The following is a 25,361-nucleotide window of genomic DNA, read 5'->3' on the forward strand; positions in this document are numbered from 1 at the left end:
TTTTAACTATTCAGCTAATTGAGTCATAAGGTTAGAATAAAGCACAACTACTTTTTATCAATGTTTTTGACATGAGGCAAGGTAAAACTAGCAATTACACGATGCTCTCTTTAATTCTTTCAAATCAAGATTTGGGTTTTAGGTCAAAAGATCATATTTCATGCTTTTTAAATATATGCTCAATAGGTATTTAATTACTTTATTTTTGAAAATTAATTCATTCTTTCAACTGATATTATTTACGGCCTGCCATGGGCTGGGCACTAGACATACAGCTGGGGACATAATGGTAGGTCTCTGCCCTCAAGAGGCCCATAGTAACAACTTAGCAATGATTTTGTGTATAAGATGGTGTATGGCAAACACATATGATGGAAAGGGATACAGGAGTTTTTCCAGAAATCTCAATCATAAAAGGAGCCACATTGGTTTTCAAAGTCTCAGCCAGTAATCAATAATAATGTAGATTTCCCACAAGATGACACAGTTGCAATAATTTGTATTGGTGGCACAAGGTGGCTACAAACAGGTCTTATGGCTTACTGTAGCCATGCCCATGCTGTGTGTGCCTGTGTGCGTGTGCCTGTGTGTGCGTGTGTGTCCCAGTCCTGTGGTCATAGCCACAGTTATAAAATAGAAGGGTGTATTTAGAGAAAAATAATTAAACTTTAATAAAACTTTTCTATGTATATTGCCACATTTCTACCAGGATGTAAAAACATGAACTAAATTTATAATAACTCTACTTCTATTGATTCCAGAGATAAATTCTTTCACTTTATGGAAAAAAACTAAAAAATTTTATGAGCCTTGAAATAAAAATTTGAATAGAGTTATGGTTGGCTTTATCCTACTTCCAAGTAATTTTCTGAGCACGTTTTATAGATTTATTCCTCGTGAAGATTTAGAGATAATGTTTCAAGATTTTGACTCTGTCCTTCAATAAAACTCCACATTAAACCAACAGCATATAGAACTACTGGCTGAATTCACATTTTAGTCAAGCCTTCTGCAGAAGAAAGGCCAAAAGCATCTCTAGATTTCAGTTCTCCATTTCTACTAATGGAATAATATGCATGATGAATGTAAGAATAAAGAAAACAGTAACAACATGTATTGAGCACTTACTATGTGCCAGGCACCGTGCTATGCACTTCTCAAGGATTATTTAGTACAGCATTTGCTCACCACAGTGAGGTAGGTAGAGGAGGTAGATGAGAAAAGTTAAGAAACTTACTGGTTAGTAGGTAGCTGAACTGTAGCACAACCCAGGCAAATTGACAATAGCTACACAGCTATGAAGTTTGAGTTTATCAGAAGAAAAATGTTATGTAAAGAACAACTTTCTTAACTTAAAAATTATCTATATTATAAAAGGCCTGTGGCCGTAACACTGTAATGACCAAAGGACCGGTCACCTAGAGGTGCATTGATGGATCCCGACCATGGTGGTGCGGCGGAGGGAGTCTGGGGTCCCGTGGCGCGGGGGTGGGGGGGTCTGGATCCCGCGGCGTGGGGTGGGGGGGTCTGGGTCTGGCGCGATTTCACACGCTGGGCCTCTAGTCTTAAATAAATCCCTGTCTTGTATTAACTCATATATACAAATTACAAAATGCTCATTTTTCCAAATGCCATAGAGCTCTAAAAATGATTGGTGATTTATCTGCCATTTCTTATCTGAGATGATTTTCAAACTATGATTCTATGAGACAGGCAGATATTTTCTTTTTGACAAGAAGAAAAGAAGGCCAAGAAATATCGTGATTTGACCATGATGACATGAGTGGGGGCCAAGTCTCCTAACCTGAACCCAGGTCTGCTACTCCCCTGCAACCAACTCCTAACATCTCATATAATGTTTCTTCAAGGTCATTCGTTTCCACTAAAAAAGATGACTTTAGTACCATATCACTTTGGACCTATAGTTTCACAGATATAGTTACCTCCAATGGCAAGAGACTATTGCCTGAGTGTTTCCTAAGGCATTCATTTGTTCTGTGAATTATCCATGGGTTTCTCCATTCACCACAGGAAGGTCATCATATTAGTTATGTCCTTGGCTTTCTTTTAAAGCTATCTGGATGGATAGCTTTGAGCCCACACCACCAGAGAGAACACAGTCCCCATTTCGTCCATTCCCACATGATCATGAGTCCCCTTGGGTCTCTGCTCTCATTTAATAAGAACTGAAGAAACAGTAATCCTACACCCACCCACCAGAGGTTCGGTTCAGTGAACTGAGACTGTAATCACAATCCATTTGAAAACATGATACAATGCTTTTGAGTACTTCTCCATTTCCAACGCAGCATTCTTTCATGGCTTTCCTAAAAGTTCTAAATAGCTTTAAGGTGTTGGCATAAAAGTAATTACTTTTATCTATCTAATCATCTATCTATCCATCTATCTTCTTTGTATTGGAATTCACTAGAAGCTACCTGAAGAACTGTGAAAAAAGTATGTGTGCTTAAAAAATATCAACATATAAAGAAGGAAGATAATTTGAACACTAAGTATGAAAACAAGATTGGGGAAACAAATAAGGGAGCAGGGGAGAGATGTGTTCATTTGATCTTATCACCCCAGGGCCCTGCATTCTGGTTATTCAAGCAGAAAATTTATATTTTTTGTAGGAAATTTACTCTGAAACAACTTTTAAATGTCTCAGATATGGCATGTTACCAATCTTTTACTTTTATTAAAAAATTTAACTCTGGGTTATTTTAAACACAGGTATTTTCAGATATTCACATTACACCACTTTGCTTTTATGAGACCTACAGTAGTACCTGTTTTTGCTAACTGAAATATATCCAAAGAAGATTTTTGCTTTGATAAGAGACAAAAATTTAAAAAGCATTCAGCTTTTATTTTGCAGTGAGTCATTATAGACTCTGATCCAAATGCATGCTACTTACCACTGTATGTCCCCATCTTACTTCTCCATCTTCTGCTAAGTCAAATTCTTAGACATTCTTGTGATGAAACAAATCCAAGACACCAAATCACCCTGTTTCTACTCACGTTTCTGTTTTTCCATATCAAGCATGCAACCAGTTTTTGCTTAATTACTTTTTGCTTGGTCTATTTCCATATATTTGCATCATTATACTTTTACTAGAGGCCCAGTGCATGAATTCATGCACGAGTGGGTCCCCTCTGGGTGGCCTGCGGGGAATCAGGCCTAAACTGGCAGTCTAACACTGCCTGCAGCTCCTACCTGCTGCTCCCGCTCATCCTGGCCTCACTGCACCTGCCACAGGCTCGCGCCCAGTTAGTCCCGCTCAAGAGAGGCTCGAGCTGCTGCAGCAATGCTCACCAGCCATGAGCCCTGCGTCTGGCGCCCTCCTGAGGGTAGTGGCCTTCGGGATTGGGCCCTCCTGAGGGTAGTGGCCTGTGGGATTGGGCTGAAATTGGCTCTCCGACACCCCCCGAGGGGTCCTGGATTGTGAGAGGGCACAGGCCAGGCCAAGGGACCCCACCAGTGCATGATCGGGCTGGGGAGGTACCGTGGGAGGGCTCCAGGGCGTGTCCGGCCCATCTCACTCAGTGCCGATCAGCCAGACCCCAGCAGCAAGCTAACCTACCGGTCAGAGTGTCTGCCCCCTGGTGGTCAGTGCACATCACAGCATGCAGTTGAGCGGCCTTAGCATATCATTAGCTTTGATCGGTTGAACAGTCGACCGGTTACTGGATGACCGGACACTTAGCATATTAGGCTTTTACTATATAGGATATTTTGCCCGTGTTCTCAACTAGCTTATATTCTGTGAGGTGAGGGTTTTCATCTTCTACTGAAACTTTATTTCAAGAAAGCACCAGTGATTAGGCCTTTGCAATCTCAGTTCTTCTAACCATCGAATAATTTGGAGCACATCTGAGTATACTCTCTAAAAGTTATTCGAGGTTTAAGCCTCTTCTCATCTCTGTATGTTAATATCTATCTAAAAACCAAGCGACCATAACGATTGGAATGATCGGAATGACCGGAATGACGGGTTGCTATGATGCATACTGTGGCCTGCCAACTGGCCCAATGGGGGCGGGGCCAGCCGGCCAACCTCCTGTGTCCTCTCCCCCTGGCCGGCTGGCTGGACCCCACCCGTGCACGAATTCATGCACCGGGCCCTAGTAGTTTATAAATTTTGATCTTTTAACTGTTAAAATGCATGGAAAATATTGGAAGGGAATAAATGTTAATAACAGTTACTATTGGAAGACTACAAAATGGGAGTTGGGAGGGGGAGGGTTGGAGTTGGTGATAGTAGAGAAAGAGATAATATGGAGGTGTTTTTTTTCTTTTTGGTACTGTTTTATACTTTCAGTACTTTCTAAATATTCCATAATGAACTTGTATCTCTCACATAAAAATTTGTACTAAAAATACACAAGTAAACTTGACATGGAAGGCATGACAACCAAATTTGACATGGATAAAGTGTTAAAAGTGAGTGTAAGGTTATGATTCCAGTATCCTAAATTTTTTTGAAAGGAAAGTCTCCTATTAAAAGTAGTTGGCGTAAAAAACACACCTAATTTTGCAGAATCTTTGAATTGTCCAAAGATAAATATTGCCATAATTACTTCCCCCAAAGAAATGCTTTACTCCATGCAAAACCCCTAGCTGTTGCCCTCCTGTCCTATGGTTTTAAATACTATCTATCTAGTGACTCCCCAGATTTTACTTTCCCCTTAAGTCTACATTCATACATCCAATTGCCTACTCAGTGTCTATGTTGGGGTAATTAATAAGAATTTCAAAACTCAGCATATCGAAGATACCCTCAAATTTGCTCCTTCACTGGTTTTCTGAAATCTTAGCTGCTGGCATCACCATTCTTGCTCAGGTCAAAAATTGGTGTCTGATTTCTTCTTCACATCGAATCCATCACCAAATCCTTTTAGCTTTACCACCAAAAGACATCATGAATCTGACTTCTCCCTATGACTACCGCCCCAGTCCAGGCTCCCACCTTCTCTTACCTATTTAAAAAGTTTCACTTCAATAAACATGACACACTGAAGTAAAAGTAGCCATGAGAATTGTGCTACCTTCACTGGTTTCATAATCTGGAGCAAGGTTCAAGAGCAGCTGCCCCACAGCCCATTTCCAGGAAGGTATCCTTATGGAAGGTGAACTGAGATTGTGGGCACAGTGGCCCCTTTGCCTTCACTCGATCAGAGCAAGAAATGTGCAGTAACTTTCCAAGTACCTGAGTGTGTGTGCGTGACTTATTGGGTAGTGAAGGCTGGTAAGGCTGTCAGAATGAGTGTGTGGTTCTTTTAATGTTAAAATAAAGATGTGTATAGAAAACAAAAGCTGTCTCCCTTATTTTGCCCCACTATAGCTTGTTCTCCATGTACCAAAGGAATAAAAAGCAGAACATGTCACTCGCCTACTTACAATCCTCCAATGGCTTACCAACATATTCAGAATAAAATAAAAATTCCTTACTATGGATTCATAGCCCTCATTGGTTAGGCCCTTGACAATCTCTACGTTAGCACCTACTACTCTCCTCCCAGCCCCCTGCCACCCCCTCACTGGACTCCAGACTTGGTAGCATTTTCTTTCTCAATATATAAGCTCATTCTTGACTTGAGATTTTGTTTCTTTCATCAAAATGCTCTTTTCTTTGGTCATTCTCCTCTCACCACTCAAGGTCACCATTCCCCAGTGACCCTATAACTTTGTCTTATAGCCCAATGTAGACCCATCACCTAAAATGGTGACTGGCACTGAGTATTTGTTGAATGAATGGCTGAAGAGTCTAAATGTTCAATCAAGCTTCCGGGCACCAAAACAGTTGTTCCAACTGAACCATACTTTCCAATGGCAAGCACCAACCAACCACTTCCCACAAAAATCCCATCCCAAACCTCTTGTACACCATACTATTTAGAAAGTCTGTTCTGTATCAGCAGTTGCAAAAAAAATATGAAACAAAACCTGAGCCTCATTGGTACTGTAGTTTTTGTGCATACAACCAAGCAGTCTTGTCCTCTTTGGGAACTCTTCTCACCTTTAAGTCAGCCTTTTGTGTGCATCTTTATCTAATTTCATATAGTAAAACTGTGTTGGTGTGCAGAACAAGTGAACAAACTGGTGTAATTTTCCCTGTGTGAACACACTCCCACAGAGGGATAGAGTCCTGATTCACTCATAGCCTTTCCCTTCACCTAAAAGCAATTTTACAGCTATCAAAATAAGTGATTTAAGACCAATCTCAATAAAACTTACCAAATGACTGTTTAGTGCCAGGGAGCAAAGGAAGCTTGGGATAAAAATGAACAGTTCGCCCTATCCGGTTTGGCTCAGTGGATAGAGCATCGGCCTGGGACTGAAAGGTCCTGGGTTCGATTCTGGTCAAGGGCACATGCCTGCGTTGTTGGGGAGGTCCCCAGTAGGAGGTGTGCAGGAGGCAGCTGATCAATGATTCTGATCATTGATGTTTCAATCTCTCCCCCTCTCTGAAATCAATAAAAATATATTTTAAAAAATTAATAGCAACCAGGTTAAAATGTCAAATAAAAAGGTTCATAAGCTTTGAATTTTGTCAAAATGAAGCTCAGAAGTATCAATTTTTATGGTTCAATCCATTATAAATCTTATATAAACCTTCTAATAGACCTTAAGAAAACGGATCAGTTATGGGGTATAATTACTTGGGCTAAATTTTTGTCTAAGAAATATCAATTTAATTATGACTGTTAATAACTATATTTAAACCAAGCTATTTCTTTTTCATTTTTTTTACTGTGTTTAGCCAGAAAAGAAAATACTAATAAAAGCATTATCTTTGTACGGTGATTGTATGACAAAAAAGACTAAGAGTAGCAAGACTAAACTGTAGGTGTAGATAATCAAATTTGAATGATACAAGAAATACACACACACACACACACACACACACACACACACACACACACACACACTAGAGGCCTGGTGTACAAATTCGTGCATGGGTGGGGTCCAGCCGGCTTACCCCAATTGAGGCTGATTGGGGCTGGCCTGGCTGGGGGAAGGGGCTGTGGGTGGTCGGCCAGCTGGCCCCGCCCCTGATCGGGGTGGGCTGAATGGGGCCGCAGTGTGCGTCAAAACAACCAGTTGTTCTGGCATTCTGGTCGCTTGGCTTCTATATATATATATACACACACACATATCTATATATATGTACACACACACATGTATATGCACATATATATGGAATAAGGCCTCTAAATGACTTAAAATCAGATGGCAATATTGTCTAAAGTAATATTAACACCACAAATGTATGTATGTCTGTGTACATATATGCATATACAGAGAGAATAAATGAACAAGTGAATGAGTGAGTGAAAGAATGAGAATATATATGAATCAGAGTCATCTGTCTTTGGGTTAATTACTTCACTATGAAGATGTGCCTAAACTTCTAAAGAATTTCCTGGTTTGTATTAAAATACACTTCAAAAAGACCATGAAAACACAAATTTAGTTGACAGACTACAATGGGATTCAGAAAAAGACACAGTGAATATAGACTTCAGTGTAATTTCATGCTGGTGATTTTTCTTTTTTAAAATGTAAGCCACTAATATTTCAAGAAAAAATTTTTAAATCAAAAGTTGCATATTAATATTACACACAAACTGAAACATAAGTGACTTTTAGCACAGTGTATACATGCTTACAGAAACTCAAATATTTACACATTTAAAACAATTTCCATTTAACATTTAAAGTTCTGAAATACATAAATGCATTAATACTTTCTAGAAAACTACAATTAGAACATTGATTTGCTACAAGCATATAAAATATGAAGTGCTTTCTTGGAGTTTCAAGTTACCTCTTTAAAACAAGATCTTGCTTGCACAAATAGTCTGTCTCCAAAAAGCAGTAAGAACTTTTCATTTCCAAGAGGTTTATTTCCCAGGTACATGATCAGCTCAAGAAAATGAACCCAACGATTATGCAATATAATTATGTCATAACAACTTAATTGCACATAATGCTGTAAAGTAGGTTTGGATGAAGTTCTCAAACACTTTGGTATATGTTCTTCAGGGACTTCTATTAGGAATAACAGGAATTATTAAGTTCCTTCAATTCCCATTTTGCTTTAAAATAGATAAATCTTTGGTTAAAGTTCTATATTTTGGGCATTTGTTAATTAAAATGGTCCCCAAACCAATAAATGGCGCTGATGTATTAGTTCATAAGACTTCTTTTAACCTGCTTCTGGTGCAGTGGGAGGCTAGAAATACTTATTTACTATGACATGTCATTGACAGTTTCTATTTTTCACATAAAAGCAGAGAAATCAACAGGTTTAATCAATATTTCTCTGTTCATTTTGTTATAATCTAAACTGCACAGTAATTTGCAGTAACTATAGTGTTGCACAGTATATGTGATGATTGGAAAGATGTATAGCATTACATTTAGAGTTAGTTTAGTCAGAATAAGTCAATATTAGACTGTACAGTAATTCTGCATTGACTATAGTAGGTTGTCAGGTAAAGCTTATTTAAAAACCCCAATCCATTCCATTTACAAGAGAAATTGTTGCAAATGTATAAAACAGTAGATATACAAGGAGAACACCAAACATACTTTATTAGCACAAAAAAGCAGCCATAACAAGGCACAGCAAGCAGAGAAACATACATTAGCAGTCAAAGGGTTAGTGTTGCATACAAATATAGCTTTTCTTTTTTGTAGCCTTGGCAATAAGCCATCATGTAAAATAACTTTCTGTAGCAGCAGGTAAGGGAACTAAGGAGCACTCACCAGTGGTACAGAGCACATGAACAAAACGACACAAGAATGGATTCCACTACTTTAGTGCAAAATGTCTAGGACAGAACTGTAAGTTCAGTTCAATGCTAAGAAGCAAACACTAGAACTTGGTATTACTTCCAAAATAGCTCACTCAAGTAGTATTGCATACTATTCTAAGTGACAAAAAGGTGCTAAGTAAAGTTATTTACAGATACAATGGTTGTACAGTACCTTTTAAATCTGCAACTTAGATTTCAGATTTTCCATTAAAAATGAAATTCAATTCCATTGAAATTCTATAAATTGTACTTTAAGCAATTCAGCTATGAGCATTTACAACAAAGAGAAAAATACTGCCATCCAAATTATTACAGTTTAACAATAACCTCAACATCAGCAATCACTGTAGTTATTATTTCTGACTTGTTTGGGCATCTTCTAGTCTCATTTTCTTCATGGTTCACAAACTTGTCATGGGCATAGGAAAAAATCCAACATTAATAAATCAACAATTAGAGTGCATATGTCAACTTTAAACATCATACAAAGGACTAAATTGCAGCAGCTATTCCCAATATGTTTTAAGTTAAAGCACTCATTAAAAAAATTAACACCTAAGGCCTTTAAATAAAATTCTCCTACAAACTTTATAAGTCTGAAATTTTAAGAACTACTATTTAGAAAAACTGGTTTACTTAACAGTACCTTTTGCAGAAGAGAAAAAGACTAACTATAAACAATATCAACACTTAAGTAACTGCACTATGCCCTTGTGGCCAGAAAATTGCATTTATTTTTTAATTTTTTCTAAAAGGAAGGCAGTCTTTATTTTTGGATTTTCAAAGCTTGATTTATAGTAACTACAAACATCACTACTTTTGGAAGGTTATAAAAAAATTCTTAGAAAAAATAATAATTTCAAACATTAATCACACTGTTGAAATACTCATCCAATATTAACAATTTGTTCTTTAGTAAGAAATAGAATTCTTCATAGCAAATGCCTCAGAATTGCCTCATTCAATTACTTCAGCCATTAAAAACCAAACAGCTAATTCGGCAAACTATATTTGTAGCCTTACTGAACACCTGCAGTTCTATCTTCTGTTGTCTCAATAGCGACCATGTTTTTCTGAGTAACAGCAGATCGCATCTGACAGATACTAACACTTCTGACAGATACTGACACTAAGCTTACATACTGTACTGAAAAAAACCTAACACTGATATGTGTGCTTGCTATAGGTGTACTGTCTGATGCACATAAAAGCAGATATAGGACAGGAGAATTTACTTCGCCTTGACTGGTTCTCGTTCTAACCAGCGAACTCTAACTTTTTGTTTATAATGATACTCTTTTAGAAAATCCTGCAACATTGATGGTAAAGGGAGCCCATCAATTCCATCGTACGTAGTGCATCTGCAGATTACTGCACGGCAGATATACTGCAAGCTAAAAGGGAAAGTCCTATTTAGTGAGATAGTAAGCAACGGTTCAAAAAACATGCAAGAACTTGGATCTTTATAATGTTCCAAAAGTCCTGTTACAGTGGTGGAGTGAAATACACATGGGTCGTGGGCATCAAAGCTAAAGTTGTGATTCCACTGTTCAATTCGGGCGTGCAGGGATCTGTTGTAGCGACGGAAGCTCACAGAGAAGAGGTAGTCCTCTTGTGCAGAGTCCCTGAGCAAAAATGTGCCTTCAGGTTTCCCTTCAAGAAGGGCTTCTGCTTCATAACGGTCCATCACTCCCCAGTAACAGGGATTGCCTGTAATCTGAAGCAGATCAGGCACGAGGCAGTGTATATAATCAATCTGTGTATGGACTTTCCAAGCTCCCTGTCTGCTGACGTGGGCATGGCTGTCTCCAGATACCTGACGTTGCTTCTGCCTACGTGACTGCAAACACAGCGTGGTTGTGTCCTCTTCTGAGTCACAATTAGCTTGTGGAATTGCAGAACTGTCCCCACTTATTTCAGTCATCCCAGGAGCTAACTTGGGTCCCAGTTTATATAAGGGATTAACCTGTGCAGTGGCTTCAAATGTATGTATTTGTGCATTGGGAGGGGGGTCAACCCCTTCTTCAATACTAAGCCGCCTTCTCTCTCTAAGCCTATCTTCTTCATCTTCTGTAGAAACCAAGGATGGATCAAATGTATCAAAAAATGTTGAATGTGGGCTCACAGGGGCTGTATGCTGTTTAATCAAATGCCATTTTTGGGCTAAATCTGAGCCAGCAGGAAAAGGACATTTCTCAAGCATTAATTCAGAAAGGTGTATTTTTCTTTTATTAGAAAAGAGAGGCTTTGACTGCTTGTTGTAAGTTCTCATAGGAAAACACAAGCCCACAGTATCCTGCAACCTCTGTCTCAGAGAGCGACTTCCTACAGTTCTGCTGGAAACACTGTCCATGTCATGTACGGAGCTTACGCCGTATCGCCTCTCTCTCCTCTGAAGTGCACTTCGAGTTCTACCAAACTTTTTATCAGTATCCAGTGAACTTTGAGTCTTTGTAGAACAGGAATGTTTCTTCTTCCCACCCCACGGAGCATGTCGAGAGTAGGAATCTCTTCTTGCAAGTCTTGATCCTGTGGTGACACACGAGTCGTTATCCTTTTCAATGCTTATTTCAACAATCTGAGGAATTTCAGTGGCACAGTTTGGGTTTCTCCTTGAAGAATTCTTTGAAGGGCTTAATCCCAGTTGTAAGGCAACATTTTCTCTTAAGGGACTGCTTTGTTGCTGAGGCGCTGAGTCTCCTATACTGATGCTTTTCTCTCTGACAGACAAACATCTGTTGGAGTTCATGTCCACATTTTCACTACGGCTTCCTCCCTCATGACTAAAGAGATTCTGACACCTGTATTTGAAGTTATTCCACATTTTCCCCACTTTATCCATTGATTATAGGACCTAAAGACAAAACAGGGAAAGGAGAAAAATAAGTTAAAGTGGTGTGTGAAACAGAAAAGGCAGAACCCACTCCCCTTCTCTTTGGAAATTTCAGCAATACTGGTCAAGAGTCCGCCTTCCATTACTAAAGTGATAGGACAGACATTCTGCTAGGTAGCTGTAAGGTCACCAGGCCCTTTGTGGCACTGCATTCAAGCTAGTCCTCACTTCCCATTTCCTTTCAGATAACATACTCAGGACTCGGGGGAAAGGAAAGAAACACTTTCAATTAAACTCTGGTTTCTTTTTCCCATGTATCAATCTAATTTCATTATGACATTGATTGTTGCCTTACTTTGAATAATTTAGGTACTTGCCTGAAATATGAAAAGGGAAAACGTATTCTGTATTTTGAAACATATATGATTCAATTTCTCAAAAGTTATAAGCAGGACCACATTTATATAAATATTAAAATTAGTTAAAAACCTTTAAGTAGCAATCTTCCCAATTTCACTTACCAACTACTACTCCACTAACCTAGCAATCTAAAGCTTACAGGTTAATCACTTGTAAAAATTTTATATCTTCCCTCTCCACCCTACAATGTATCATATTTTATCCATGATTTTGAAGAAGCAATCTGAGTAGAAAGAAAAATAAGAGGAAGGAAAGAGAATACAATATTTAGGTTTAAGTGAAAAGATATCTTTAAGCTTCACAAGTCTCAATCCTGGAAGAGCTTAGAAGAAATAGAGCAATAAAAAAATTTATGATACTTTAATAATTAACAAAATAAAAACAAAAATATGCAATTTGGCTTCTTTATTCTTGCTCCTTTATAAAAATCTAAAGCAGTTTATGGCATTTTACAAATAAATTATTTTAAGACTACAATATTAACAGGCACACTGTCTTATTCAGTAACCTAAAAGTCAACACTGGAAGAAATGGAAAAACCTGAACTGACTGATAAAATTCTAGGTGGAAAATGATTTGTCCTCAGAATTTTAGGGCATTATTTCACTGTTCTAGTTAGGGGCTGTCAAAAAGTCCACATCATACTAATTCCCAATCTTCTTATGTGGCCTGTTTTTGTTTCATGAAAAATTATAGTTGTTCTTTATCCTTCGAGTGCCCCCCCCTTTTTTTTTTTACATTCATTAAGCTGGGGCCTTTCCATGTCCTTCCCACTGCCCCCTCCCTCTCTCCTGAAAGTCCTTTTTATTAGATACTAGAACTCTTAGGTTCATCTTTTATCATGTTTTCTTTTCAATATTGCATTTCCTTTCCTTTTCTACTGTCTGGTAGATTTCTTTGGCGTCACTTTCCAACATTTCTAGTTCAGTTACAATTTTTCTATCACAGTTTTAATTTCCAAAACAATTTTCTTGTTCTCTGTTCTTCTTCTTTAAATATATATATATTATTGATTTCAGAGAGGAAGGGAAAGGGAGAGAGATAGAAACATCAATGATGAGAGAGAATCATTGATGGGTTGCCTCCTACACGCCTCCTACTGGGGATAGCAACCCAGGCATGTGCCCTTGACAGGAATCAAACCTGGTACCCATTAGTCCACAGGCTGACGCTCTATCCACTGAGCAAAACGGCTAGGGCTCTCTGAATGTTCTTTTTAATAGTATCCTATTTTAATTTCTTGTCTGTAATATCTCATTTCACTAAGGATACAAAACATTTTAAATATTTTAACATTTTAAATATTTTTATCTGTTTCTTCTCAGTACTGTTTTCTTCTTAAGTTCTGTCTGATGAGCCCTGGCTATGCATCAGGACTAACATGCTAATCAGAAGCTCTGTCTACATGGGAGAGTTGTTTGCCAACTGATTGGTTTTACTACAAGGTAATGAGGCAATGAGTTGTTTTTTTATCCCCAAAAGTCAGTATCTGTAAGTCTGTCTGCTGGCTGGCTCATCCCAGAGACAAATGCTCCAATCTCTTCTCTAGAGCATACAGGGGTGAGCAAAAGTAGGTTAATAATAATAATAATAATAAATAAAATAATTACTGAATACATAAGAATAAACTGCTTTGAGTAATCACAACTGTAAGCCTACTTTTGTCAACCCCGATATATACCTGACTGCCATGTTCTGAGAACAAGGCAAGAGAATAATGGAGTCTTAACCTCAACCTTAAGTCCCTGTTTTTTCAAAGGTGTCCTTATTTATAAAAGCTGTTCCAGCTCCAGCTATATCTGAACCTCTTGATTAAATTTTCCCAGCTCTAACCTCTAGTTTCATCTAAGGTAAAGGAATGGTGATCTCCTGGCTACTGAGGGTGAAGATTGACACGTGGGAGCCTGATGCATACACTTTCAACCACACGTTTTCCGCTCTATACTTCATCCTTACCCTCTGAAGTAGCTGGTTTCTCTAATTTCTGAGCCAGCAGTGTAAATTGGTTTGCTCCTTTCTAACATACTCATTTTGCAGGCACTTAGATCGCCATTCTCAGTTCTGTTAATTTCTAGTGACCTGCTTTTACCAAAAACTTCACCAATTAGGCCTATTTTTATCTTCTCTCGTTTGTTTTTTGCTTCTGAATTTATCCCTTATGCTTTTTTTATTGCTTTAGTTTTAGTGGGCATGTGCAGGAGGCAACCAATTGATGTCTCTCTCTCTTACATCTATGTGTTCTTTTTCCCTCCTTCTTCTCTCCTTCCCTTCCATTCTCTCTAAAAATCAATGGGAAAAATATCCTCAGGTGAGGGTTAAAAAAAAAAAAAAAAGGACAATGCTCTAAAGTAGGGTGTGAACAATACTAAATAAACTATGTGCCACAATCTCATCACTATTTCTCATCTTTTTTATTTTTGTCATGTATTCAAGAGGCCTATAGAATCCTAGGAGAGACCATCTAGAGCACTGACACTTTTGTAAGATATAAGAATAATAAATTACTGGGAATAGGAAATGTAAAAAAGACATGAAATGCAAGTACATTATTAGATTGAACAGACATAAAATAACTGTCAAATTGCTATAAAATATTTTAAATGCTTGCTTTTAATTTCTATACCTAACTTATCATCTTTTTGGCATCAATTCACAGCCCATACTTTGGGTAGCTCTGGTATACTGTTGTGCTATCTAATACATGTGGTTACTGAGTCCCTGAAATTTGGCTAGTGTCACCTACTGAAATAACAGCATGGATTTAATTGGTTAAATATATCATTAAAATTAATTTCATCTGCTTTTTACTTTTTCAATGTGGTTACTAAAAAATTTAAAATTACACATATGGTTCAAATTATATTTCTTCTGGACAGTACTGATTTAGAGCAGGGGTCAGCAAACTACATAGCCTGAGGACAAAATATGGCCTCTGGCCTATTTCTGTATGGAGCCTGGCTAAGAATGTTTTTTACATTTTTAAAGGGATTACTAAACAACAACAAAAAACCCACAAAGATTATTGACAGAAACCACATGTAGCCTGCAAAACCTAAAATATTTTCCACCTCGCCCTTTACAGAAAGTTTAATGACCCAGGTCTACAGTATGTAAGATTACAAACCATACCATGATAGACATTAGAATAGCAATATTCAAGAAGTCAGAGTCTCTTTTCTCCATGTTTACAACATAAATTTTGTAGCTATCTAAAAATATTTCTTTGACAAGCAAATTATACTTGAAAAATGACTGTTTTAGAAAGCAACCAAACTTAAAACCACTTATCTCCCTATACAGCTGCTTATAAGTTGAATAACCGAGTGGGACTGTACTTGACAGGTTACAAAAGGCAGTTTCCAATACTGGAACTTTGGTTCAGTTTATAAATAGAGCATGAAACTTAGTGATTTCTCTATTTCTAATCTGAATAGTGTTGATAGATTACATCGTGACAAAATACTCTAATTTAAAGAGAGACTATTATGCTTCCACACCCTTTGGGGATAGAAAGTGGAATTTTTCTTGATGTGGGAAATGCTATGTGGGCGGCTGTAATACTGGGAATAAAAAAAAATGCTGATAATGATTCATAGAAGAGTCCATGTAAGAATCAGACAGGCATTTCAACTATTTTTTTTTAATATTTTTGCCTTGACATTCTCAGGAGAAGGTTTTTATTAAATTATTTATTTATTTATTTATTTATTTACTGATTTGAGAGAGAGAGAGAGAAACATCAAGTTGTTGCTCCACTTATTTATGCATTCATTGGTTGTTTCTTGTATGTGCCCTGAGGGATCAAACCTGCAACCTTGGTGAATGTGGACGACACTCTAACCAACTGAGCTACTGGGCCAGGGCCTGCATTTCAACTATCTTAATATTTACAATGTCAGTTTTGAGGTTCTTTTGTTTGTTTTGTTGTTAAATTTTAGGAAATATTTTTAGCTGAAACCCTTTGAAACCTAAATTACAACTCTATTACTTTATATAACGTTACACATAGCTAAAAAAGTGTTAAATTTAAACTGTATTGATTCTGGAATAAAAGTCACTCGTTCATTACAATCTTTCCATTTCCACTCCTGTATAGCTATCCTTAAAACTAACCAAAACAAATTTCTAAAAACTCATTTCTTCCTCCAAGGATAATCAGAATTTAAAACTGGTTTTATAATGCCATTTTCAACAACAGCTTTTGTTGAAAAACGATATTTAACAGGATAAGCTATAAACCAGAATTATGGAAAATGATAGGTCAAATTCCATTACTAGAAAAATTTACGTACATAAAATATTAAAGATTACAGTCAATGGCCCTCTTAATGCCAAGTTATATCTATTACAAAATTCCCACAAAACAAAATAATTAAAATAGTTTCCAGGAGTTCATTTTAATGGGACTCAATCCACACTTTATTAGAAATAAATTAATTCAGCAAGTTTTAAGACTACACGGCATGCCACAATGGTTAAAGAGGAATAATATGACTCAACTCAAATCCTCTGTCTACTGTTTAGTCTATCTAGACTACTTAGTCATGGTAATACCTTCCCAACAGAAAGTCCTTCAGTTTCAGTAACAAAAATTGGGACACATGATTAAGGAAAGTATTTCTGTGCCAAATTCAGAGTACAGGAGACAGTTTAAGAGTTTCAACTTTTAATTGGTATTTTGGTGGCATTTCAATAATTTTTAGAAAAATATAACTGGATGCCTATTTATCTCTTATACTGTTATTCAATATGTTCAACCATATAAAATTACTGATATAATTCAACCTCAGAGTTTTATTGGAATATACATAACATTTATATGTAATTTATACATAATCATTTATACAATGATTTTCAACTGGTGTGTCACAGGAATTTTCAAAACATGCAATACCTGACTATTTAGTTAGGGGCACTGTCCTCTTAGATTGTCAAATAAAAATATGACAACAGCTAATATAATAATAGCCATCCAGTGTGAATCAAAATTATACCTATTTTTTTGGTCAGATCAGCAAAAAATATATTTTTTGGTGTGCCACAGAATTTTAGTAACTAATTTATGTGTGCTATGAGGTGGATTTGAAATGTTTAGAAGTCAAATCTACAGGATTAATAACTGATTGGTAAAAGGTAATGAAGAAGAGAGCGGTATCCAAAATGAATGCCAAGCCTGAATGGTGTGGCTTAGTAGTTGAGAGTCAACCCATGCACCATTAGGTCACCAGATGATTCCCAATCAGGGCACATTCCTGGGTTTTGGGCTTGATCCCCAGTAGGGGAGGGGCAAGCCAATCGATGTTTCTCTGTCATTGATGTTTCTATCTCTCTATCCTTTTCCCTTCTTCTCTCTCTAAAATCAATTTAAAAATACACAGAAAAATGAAAACAACCAATGCCAAGTTTCTGACTTATGAAAATAGGTGGGTAGAGATGCTATTTTGTTATTTCTGAGATGGGAAACACAATAGATAGAGCAATTTTGGCAAGTGAGGGGTTGGAGAGAGTTAATAAATTCAATTTAGAAAATGCTACAGTTAAGACTGTCATTGAGATATCTAAGTAAAGCCTCATTAGTCCCTCAATGTATGTTCATATAATGGATTACTATATAGCAGGGATGATAAACTACAGTGACCCGCATCTATACACATGAATCTCAAAAGCATTGTGCTTAGAGAAATAAATCATACCGATGATATATACATTATGAATTCATTTACCTTTTAAACTGGAAAACCCCAAAATATATTGTTTAGGTATACATACATACATACATAATAAAAATATAAAAAGCAAGGAAATGGCTACCTATTTGGGGAAGGGATATGGAATTAGGGAGAGGCACTCAAGAAGCTTTGAGAACACAGGTGATTTTTTATTTCTTATAGTAATGGGGACATGGTTTTTACTTATTAACTATTCTTTAAACTGCAGTTACATTTTATACACCTGTTCCTGTATATGATACATTGCATAATAAAATTTAAAAAACTATATAGGCCACGTTTTGACCACTATGGGAATTAATAACCAAGTATTATACAAAAAAAGCCACCAGAAAAATAAAAAGTTCTCATAACTCTTAGGTAAAAAAGGAATTCAAAACTAAAAGTTACAGACTATTTAGAAAATAGCATATTAATATTTTGCATTTTTTTCCTGTACAGCAATTTGGCAATATTTATCAAAACACTCTTACTCTTCAACTTGGCACTTATTCTAGACTAGATGGTTACCCTAAAGCAGGCAAAGTTTAAAACAAACAAACCTACAACCAGAAAAAAATATTAAGATAAACTGGTTTTCTAATGTAATACAGAGGTCAGCAAACTTTTCCTGAAAAGGGCCATATAGTAAGTAAATATCTTGGGCTTTGTGGGCATGCGTTCTCTGGAAACTATTGAACTTTGCCATTGTAGCCTGAATGCACATAGATAATATGTAAGTGAATAAGCATAACTGTTTGTCAATAAAACTTTATTATGGTCATTGAAATCCAAATGTCATATAATTTCCAGTGTCACAAAATATTCTTCTCCTGATTATTCCCGCCAACCATTTAAAAATGTAAATCCATTCTTAGCTCTGGGGTTGTACAAAAACAAGTAGCAGAACAGATTTACCTACAGTTTGCCAACTTCTGATAAAGTATATCATAAAGCCTTCGATATTACATTTACTAAAACAAATGTTTATTCTAGAAAACAATTTGGGGAAACAATACTCTAAGAAATAAACATACCAAATAAAAGTCTAACCCTCATGCCAAATAAAAGTCTAACCCTCATCTGTAATCCCACCACCCAGAGTCAACCACTGTCACTATTTTGGTGGACATCTTTCCATACATACTCTTTTATGTAAAAAGCTGTATGTAATCTTCTTTTATAATTAAAAATGTATATCATGTCTGTGACTATATCCCTTCTCATTTATTGAATAGTGTTTTTTCTTTTTTTTAGTTAGCTATGTCAGAAATGGCATCAGACTAGTAAAAGAGGAAAACCTTTGACAGCTATATCTTTTAAATTGATCAATAAACCCAAGAGTATTTGAAGTAAACAATAAAGCAGACAAACATTGGAAAGCTGAAAAAAGAAAATAACAATGGTAATGATGGCTATGATGACAATTTACATTATTGAATGCTAAGCATGTGCCAGGCACTGATATAATATACTTCTCCCAACAATCCTATGAGTAAAAATTATCTCAATTTTATATATATATATAAAAACTGATACAATTGAAAAATTAATAGTAATCTAGAATTAAGTTTCTTTCATTATTATTAATCTATTCAGGTTTTCTACCTCTTCTTGAATCAGTTTTAGAACTGTATATTAACAACTCTAACTCCGAGTAGGGTTATTAATAAGTTCTTTAAAACCTCAACAAATATATCATTTCTATATATTTTCAACTATGGCAGAGAACAAAAAAAGATGAAACTGATACTAAAATTTGGAAGGTAGCACATGCACACTCAAAAGAACATTAATGGTTTCTTTTGTTGTTGTTGTTGTTTTGGGTAATCCTTACCTGAGGATATTTTTTCCGTTACTTTTTAGAGAGAGTGGAAGGGAGGGGAAAAAGGGAGGGGGAGAGAGAAAAGAGAGAAACATTGATGTGAGAGAGACACATTGATTGGTTGCCTCCTGCATGCACCCCGACCAGGGTTAGGGACTGAACCTGCAACCCAGCTATGTGCCCTTGACTGGGAATTGAACCCTTGACACTTCAGTGTGCAGGCTGATGCTTTAACCACTGAACACACCAACCAGGCCTGGCTTGTTTCATTTTATTATAATGTATGAAACAATACTCTGACCAAGAGTCCAGAGTAAAAACTATATTCACAGCCTACCGTGGATATTTTGGTGTCTATACTCTATGCTTACCTATTATGAAAGTCATTTTTTTTGTGTAGAACTTGTATACCACTCAGAAATGTTCTGATTATTCTAACTAATGGATCTATATGACTAAGTTCTATTTCTTTGCTCAAATACTACTTTTAACCACATGGTCAGTTAAGAATGTGTTTGAAGCCATATGCTTAATTCAAGGAATGAAGTTCAAGAAGTACTTATATTTCTTTCTGCATATTAAGAAAAATATAGTAGTCCATTTTTAAAAAGAAAAAAGAAAGAGGACATAAAATCAAATTAAGAGTCACAGTGTTATACAGATTCTGCATTAATACCCCCCAAGAGTGATAACCTAAGGGTGGTTTTTTTTTTCTAATAAAAGTAAGTACCTAAAATTTGTTTCTTAAATTTTACTCACATAGTTCTAACTTCCAGTGTCATGTTGGAGGTGCTCCAGGCCTCAAAAATCCCATTCTTAAGCCCAAATCACTTGCAGAAACACTGCATGTGCTTTGCTTAGGGCATAAGCATATTGAGACAGTCCATGGGACAGAGAGGAGAGGAGGCTGAACTCCAGCTTTACCACTTAAGAATATTGTGAACTTGAATGTATTCCTTCACATTCCTGAGGTTAACTTTGTCTCTTGGTAAAACAAAGATAACAATACTACCTCATAGATCGGTTATGAGGAATAATAACCATCTATTATAATAAAAGCGTCATATGCTAATTAGACCAGACGTCCTTCCAGATGACCTTTCGGATGAAGCTGGGACTGGAGGGAAGCCTGGGAACCGGGTGCCTGCCTGTGGCTGGAGGGAAGCCTGGGTCCTGTGTGCCAGAGGGAAGCCAGTGCTGGCAGCTGGGGGAAGGAAGGCCTACTCTTGCACGAATTTTGTGCATTGGGCCTCTAGTTAACTATAAAGCCTTTGGCTCATAGGAGACACTTAAGACAGTGGCTTTAAAAATGGTATCAGCAGTATCTAGCATAAAACTTTAGCTCACTTTCCTTTAAAGATAATTCTCCCTTTCATTTCTTGTGGGTTATGCCCCAAATGTTAATATTGTCCTATGTACAATATCTGCCAGACTGTAAGTTCTATTAATCATTTGAACTTCTATGTTATTTCCTAAGAAACTTTATGGGGATTTCAATGTTCCTTAGCAGTTGAAGCTACAGCTCATCTACAACCTAAACTAAGCATAGCTAATCTGTATAGTACTGGGAAAGATCCAGGAAAACAGTCCTCATTCTTTATTTTCTTCAAAATTTCTTTTTAGTCTATAAAAACACTACCACAATTTAAATTTTGCCACATAGATGTTGTACACCAGTGAAACATAAAGTCCTAATAAGTTATGCTTCATTTTCTGTGAAGAAAGTATCTTATGCAATATACTAATGAGTGTACCATTAACTGAAATGTTTCTTATCTGGCCAGTACTATTGGCAGACTGAATGGAACACAAAGAACATGTGCTTTAGCTTCCGAGGGCCCTAAAATAAAAATCAAGCACTCACTAGCTGTGTGAAATCTAAGTCTCAGCCTTTCCATCTAAAAACAGGAAAAATTACCCCTCTTTTTAATGGTTTTTAGGAGGATAACATGACATTATGATTAGGTAATAATAGCTGAGTATATAATAGGGTCTCAAAAGTGGTAGCTTCTGTTATACAACCAATCCAAGGCAGGAGAAGCTACATGTTGGTACTAGTAGCAACAAAACAAAGCTGTTTTATGGCTAAGGAGAGATTATTGATGAATTAGTCCTGCCTTTACCCCCCACCTCAAGGGAGGCTACTTTTAAATGTAAAGAAAAGTGTCCTGGACAGTTTTGCTCAATGGTTTGAGCATCGGCCCATGGACCGAAGGCAACCAATCAATGTGTTTCTTTCACATTGACATTTCTCTCTCTCTTACCAGCTCTTCTCCCTCCCTTCCACTTCCTCTAGGAAATCAATGGAAAAAAAGAACCTCGGGTGAGGATTTAAATAGTTTCAAAGATGAATTGAGCAATTTAAGAAGGAAATTTTATATACGTATTAAAGCTTTAAAAATATGTGCACCTTTTGACCCAAGATTTTACAATTGGAAATTTGTTCCAAAAAAATAGTCATTTAACAACACAAAGATTTATATATACGAGATATTCATCATAGCATTAGTTATATTAGCAAAATTTGGCAAGAACTGTATTGTTCATTTAATAGAGGATTAGTTAAATAAACTGATACTTTTATATGCTAGAATAATAGAAAGACATTAAAAACCATGTTTCTGGAAGCATTTAATTTTCTGGAAATATTCATGATGTTAAATGAATATAGTTTAAAACAGTATGTGTAATTGACCTCAACACATAAACATATACAAACATATACTTTCATAAAAAGATATGGCTAGGAAATACCACTGTGTTTATCTTGGGTGGTTTTTGATTATTGTAATTTCATTTTTTCTTTTCTGTATTTTCCAAAATACTACATTTAAATATATTAATTTCCTAGTTGGAAAAAAATGCTATTTAAAAAGGAAGATCTTGAAAAAGACCAATCTATTTTCATATTATAAACCCCAAATTATGTGTAGAATGCAGAAGAAATAAATAATGAAGTATTTAAAAAGACCATTTAAGGAAAGGTAGAGGAAAAGCAGCACAAGGAAATGAGGGATTAGAGGGGTAGATGAACACAATGAATGGAGAAAGGAATAGCAAATTACAAAGATATCCACTGGAGCCAGCCTGATTTTCTCAAACAGTATTGAGGATGAGTAAAGTCACATTGGATTGGGAAGTAAGAATGGCAACCTTATTTTCCAAAAGAGTACCAATAGTAAGAAATGCACATTCTTTGGCATATGGAGATACTATTTATAGGATAACCAACAGAAATAGATTGTGTGATGCCATATAACATTAACACTTCTAGTACAGCTGAGCTTAGTTTCCAAAATGTAATAAAGAGGGAGGAAAAAAGCAGTGGTAAGAATGGTGGGTATTCCATTATTATAAAAACTAGAGGCCCCATGCATGAATTTGTGCAAGGGGTGGGGTCCCTAGGACTGGCCGGAGATCAGGGCTGATCGGGGCCTGCCAGACGGGGGGAGGGATGGGAGGGGAAGGGAACACGGGATGTTGGCCACTGGCTGGAGGAGGGACTACGGGAGGTTGGCCAGTGGGCCGGGGGTAGGGACCGGCTGGGGGGAGGGACCATGGGAGGTTGACTGGATGCAGGAGGTTGGCTGTGGGAGCACACTGACCACCAGGGGGGAGCTCCCGCATTGAATGTCTGCCCCCTGGTGGTCAGTGCTTATAGCAACTGGTCGGTCAGTTGTTCTGGTCATTCAGTCATAACGGTCACTTAGGCTTTTATATATATAGATGTTTTCTACTTGTTAATCAAAAAGTAGCACTCTGATATGAATTCAACTCTTACACATCAGTCTCTTATGAATTCAACTCTTTCCTTATGCATCAGTCTCTTCTCCTTGCTGGGTACTGACACTCACTTGGGTTGGCAAATGTAGGTGTGTGTGGTGGGGGAGAAGTACTGGTTATAAGTATGAATTTGGTGGGAAAGAAGAATTCTCATTGAAATCCAAGAACAAAATCAGTAACCTAAGTGGGCTTAGGCTTCAAGGTACTGGAACTGAGAGTCTGACCAGGTCCCACAGTTGCCCTAGGGAACCAAGCAGCAGGAGTCTGTTGGGTCCACATTCTAGACTCCGCAACTTGGTATCTGATTTGCCTCATTATGTGGATCCTTATAGTAACCACCACTCCCCCCTTACTTGTTAATCCTGAATACATCCATACAGAAAATTAAAAGCAAGAGCTATATTTCTTTAACCAGCCAATGAGATCTGTGAGAACCTGATTGGCTCAGTTGTTCCCATTTGGACAAAACTTGTTGTGCTAGCCCACCTGTGACTGGCATCTTTGATGTGGATACCTACGTCTTCCAGCCACCTATGGCCAAGTAAGGGAAGGTCATTCATAATGTGGAGCACATCTGCCTTGTTTTTCTCCCTCAGCAAACGTTCCCCTTAGACATGACTGTGGGAAAGCAGGAGCTGAAATTTCTCTGTGACAATATGTAATATAGAGATGTTTAATACTTTGGTCCTACTCTACCAGTTCATAAATAATGTTCCCTGGAATTCTATTCTACAAGATATTAAGAAGTACTCTACAAATAAAGGTTTCAGTTCAAGTAAGTTAATGCCTTTGCTCTCTGAAAAGGATATCCTCCTCAGCATTATTTCTCGACCTCACTTGACAATGGCAACCTTATTAAGATTTCACAGGACACTAATGCTCTGTGGATCAGTTTGGAAACTTCTGTCCTATTGTGCTTCAAGTTTCCAGGCAATCCAGAATTTACTACAATGTTCGTTTCAAGAAAAAAGGGACTTTGTCTTGGGCCATGCTTGGTACATATTAAATGTTCAATATATATATATGAATTAGGTGCTCAATATACAAATGTTGTGAAACTAAGACATTAACATGGAAGCTGAAGAAAAAATGGTAAACAGAAGAGTAAGTGGAGAAAAATAACAAGAAGACTACCATTTCTGGTAGTCTAGGATTTTTCAGACCAACCTCCTTGCTGAAAACAATTAAAAGTCCTTAGATCCAAAAAGTCCCAAAATAGCTTAAAATAAAAAGCTGACAAGATGGTGGGAAACAGTCAGACCAAATTCTAGGGACAATTTGGAACCCAGAGAGATAATAAGAACCCCCTAAAGACAATGACCCCGAGGGCATTTGCAGGTAGAGTTCAACAAGTTAAGTCTTTGATTTCAGTGACCTCACAGGATTAGGGGAACAAATTTCAAAGTACAGATTCCTCAAAAGGTGGAGAGTCCAAGGGAACTCTTTAACACATTAAACCAGGATCCCAACGGGCTATAATCTCAATCAAAGATAAACAATAACTAAAACCAAACCCTAAATCCCACCCCCAGGAGACTGAAGAGAAGGTTGTTTTAGCCCAGGGAGAAGTGAGAAAAAAAGAATGACGGGTAAAACATCTGAGGATATAGATCCCTAAGAAGTCAGACCAGCCTAGGTAGAGTTTGCAGTCTGGGTTTGCATGGACTCCTAATCCAGGGAACTTCAAGCTGTGAAATTCTTTGAAAATATTCCTCGGTTAGGGATACCTTTACATATCTTAAAAAAAGAAAAGATAAACCCACACTGAAGGAAGACATTTTCATTCTAGGCCTCAAAGAATACTCACAAGTAATTTTAAGGACAATAAGCAGGAGGCACATTCAAATACAAGTACACAGAAGACATGACTGAAAACAAGAGTCCACAGGAGATAAAAGTATCAGTAGTCAAATTCTTTCCAAAAAGAAAACCTTGGACCCAAATTACTTCATTGGTGAATTCT

At 37.0% G+C, this 25,361-nt stretch overlaps 1 protein-coding gene across 5 annotated transcripts in view; it reads right to left on the reverse strand.

Annotated features, from left to right (window-relative positions):
- Nucleotides 1-7,459: 7,459 nt before the first annotated feature.
- The window catches only part of SOCS5 (suppressor of cytokine signaling 5), a 46,386-nt gene continuing 28,484 nt past the window's right edge, over nt 7,460-25,361 (reverse strand). For all 5 annotated transcript variants that reach the window (XM_006083387.3, XM_023747073.1, XM_006083383.2 and 2 more), the window contains one exon: nt 7,460-11,683. In XM_006083387.3, coding sequence (XP_006083449.1) covers nt 10,061-11,671 — 1,611 coding nt within the window. In that variant the 5' untranslated portion in view covers nt 11,672-11,683 and the 3' untranslated portion in view covers nt 7,460-10,060. The remainder of the gene's footprint in view (nt 11,684-25,361) is intronic.

The sequence above is a fragment of the Myotis lucifugus genome, unplaced genomic scaffold (assembly GCF_000147115.1).
Source record: "Myotis lucifugus unplaced genomic scaffold, Myoluc2.0 scaffold_6, whole genome shotgun sequence".
Taxonomy (NCBI): domain Eukaryota; kingdom Metazoa; phylum Chordata; class Mammalia; order Chiroptera; family Vespertilionidae; genus Myotis; species Myotis lucifugus.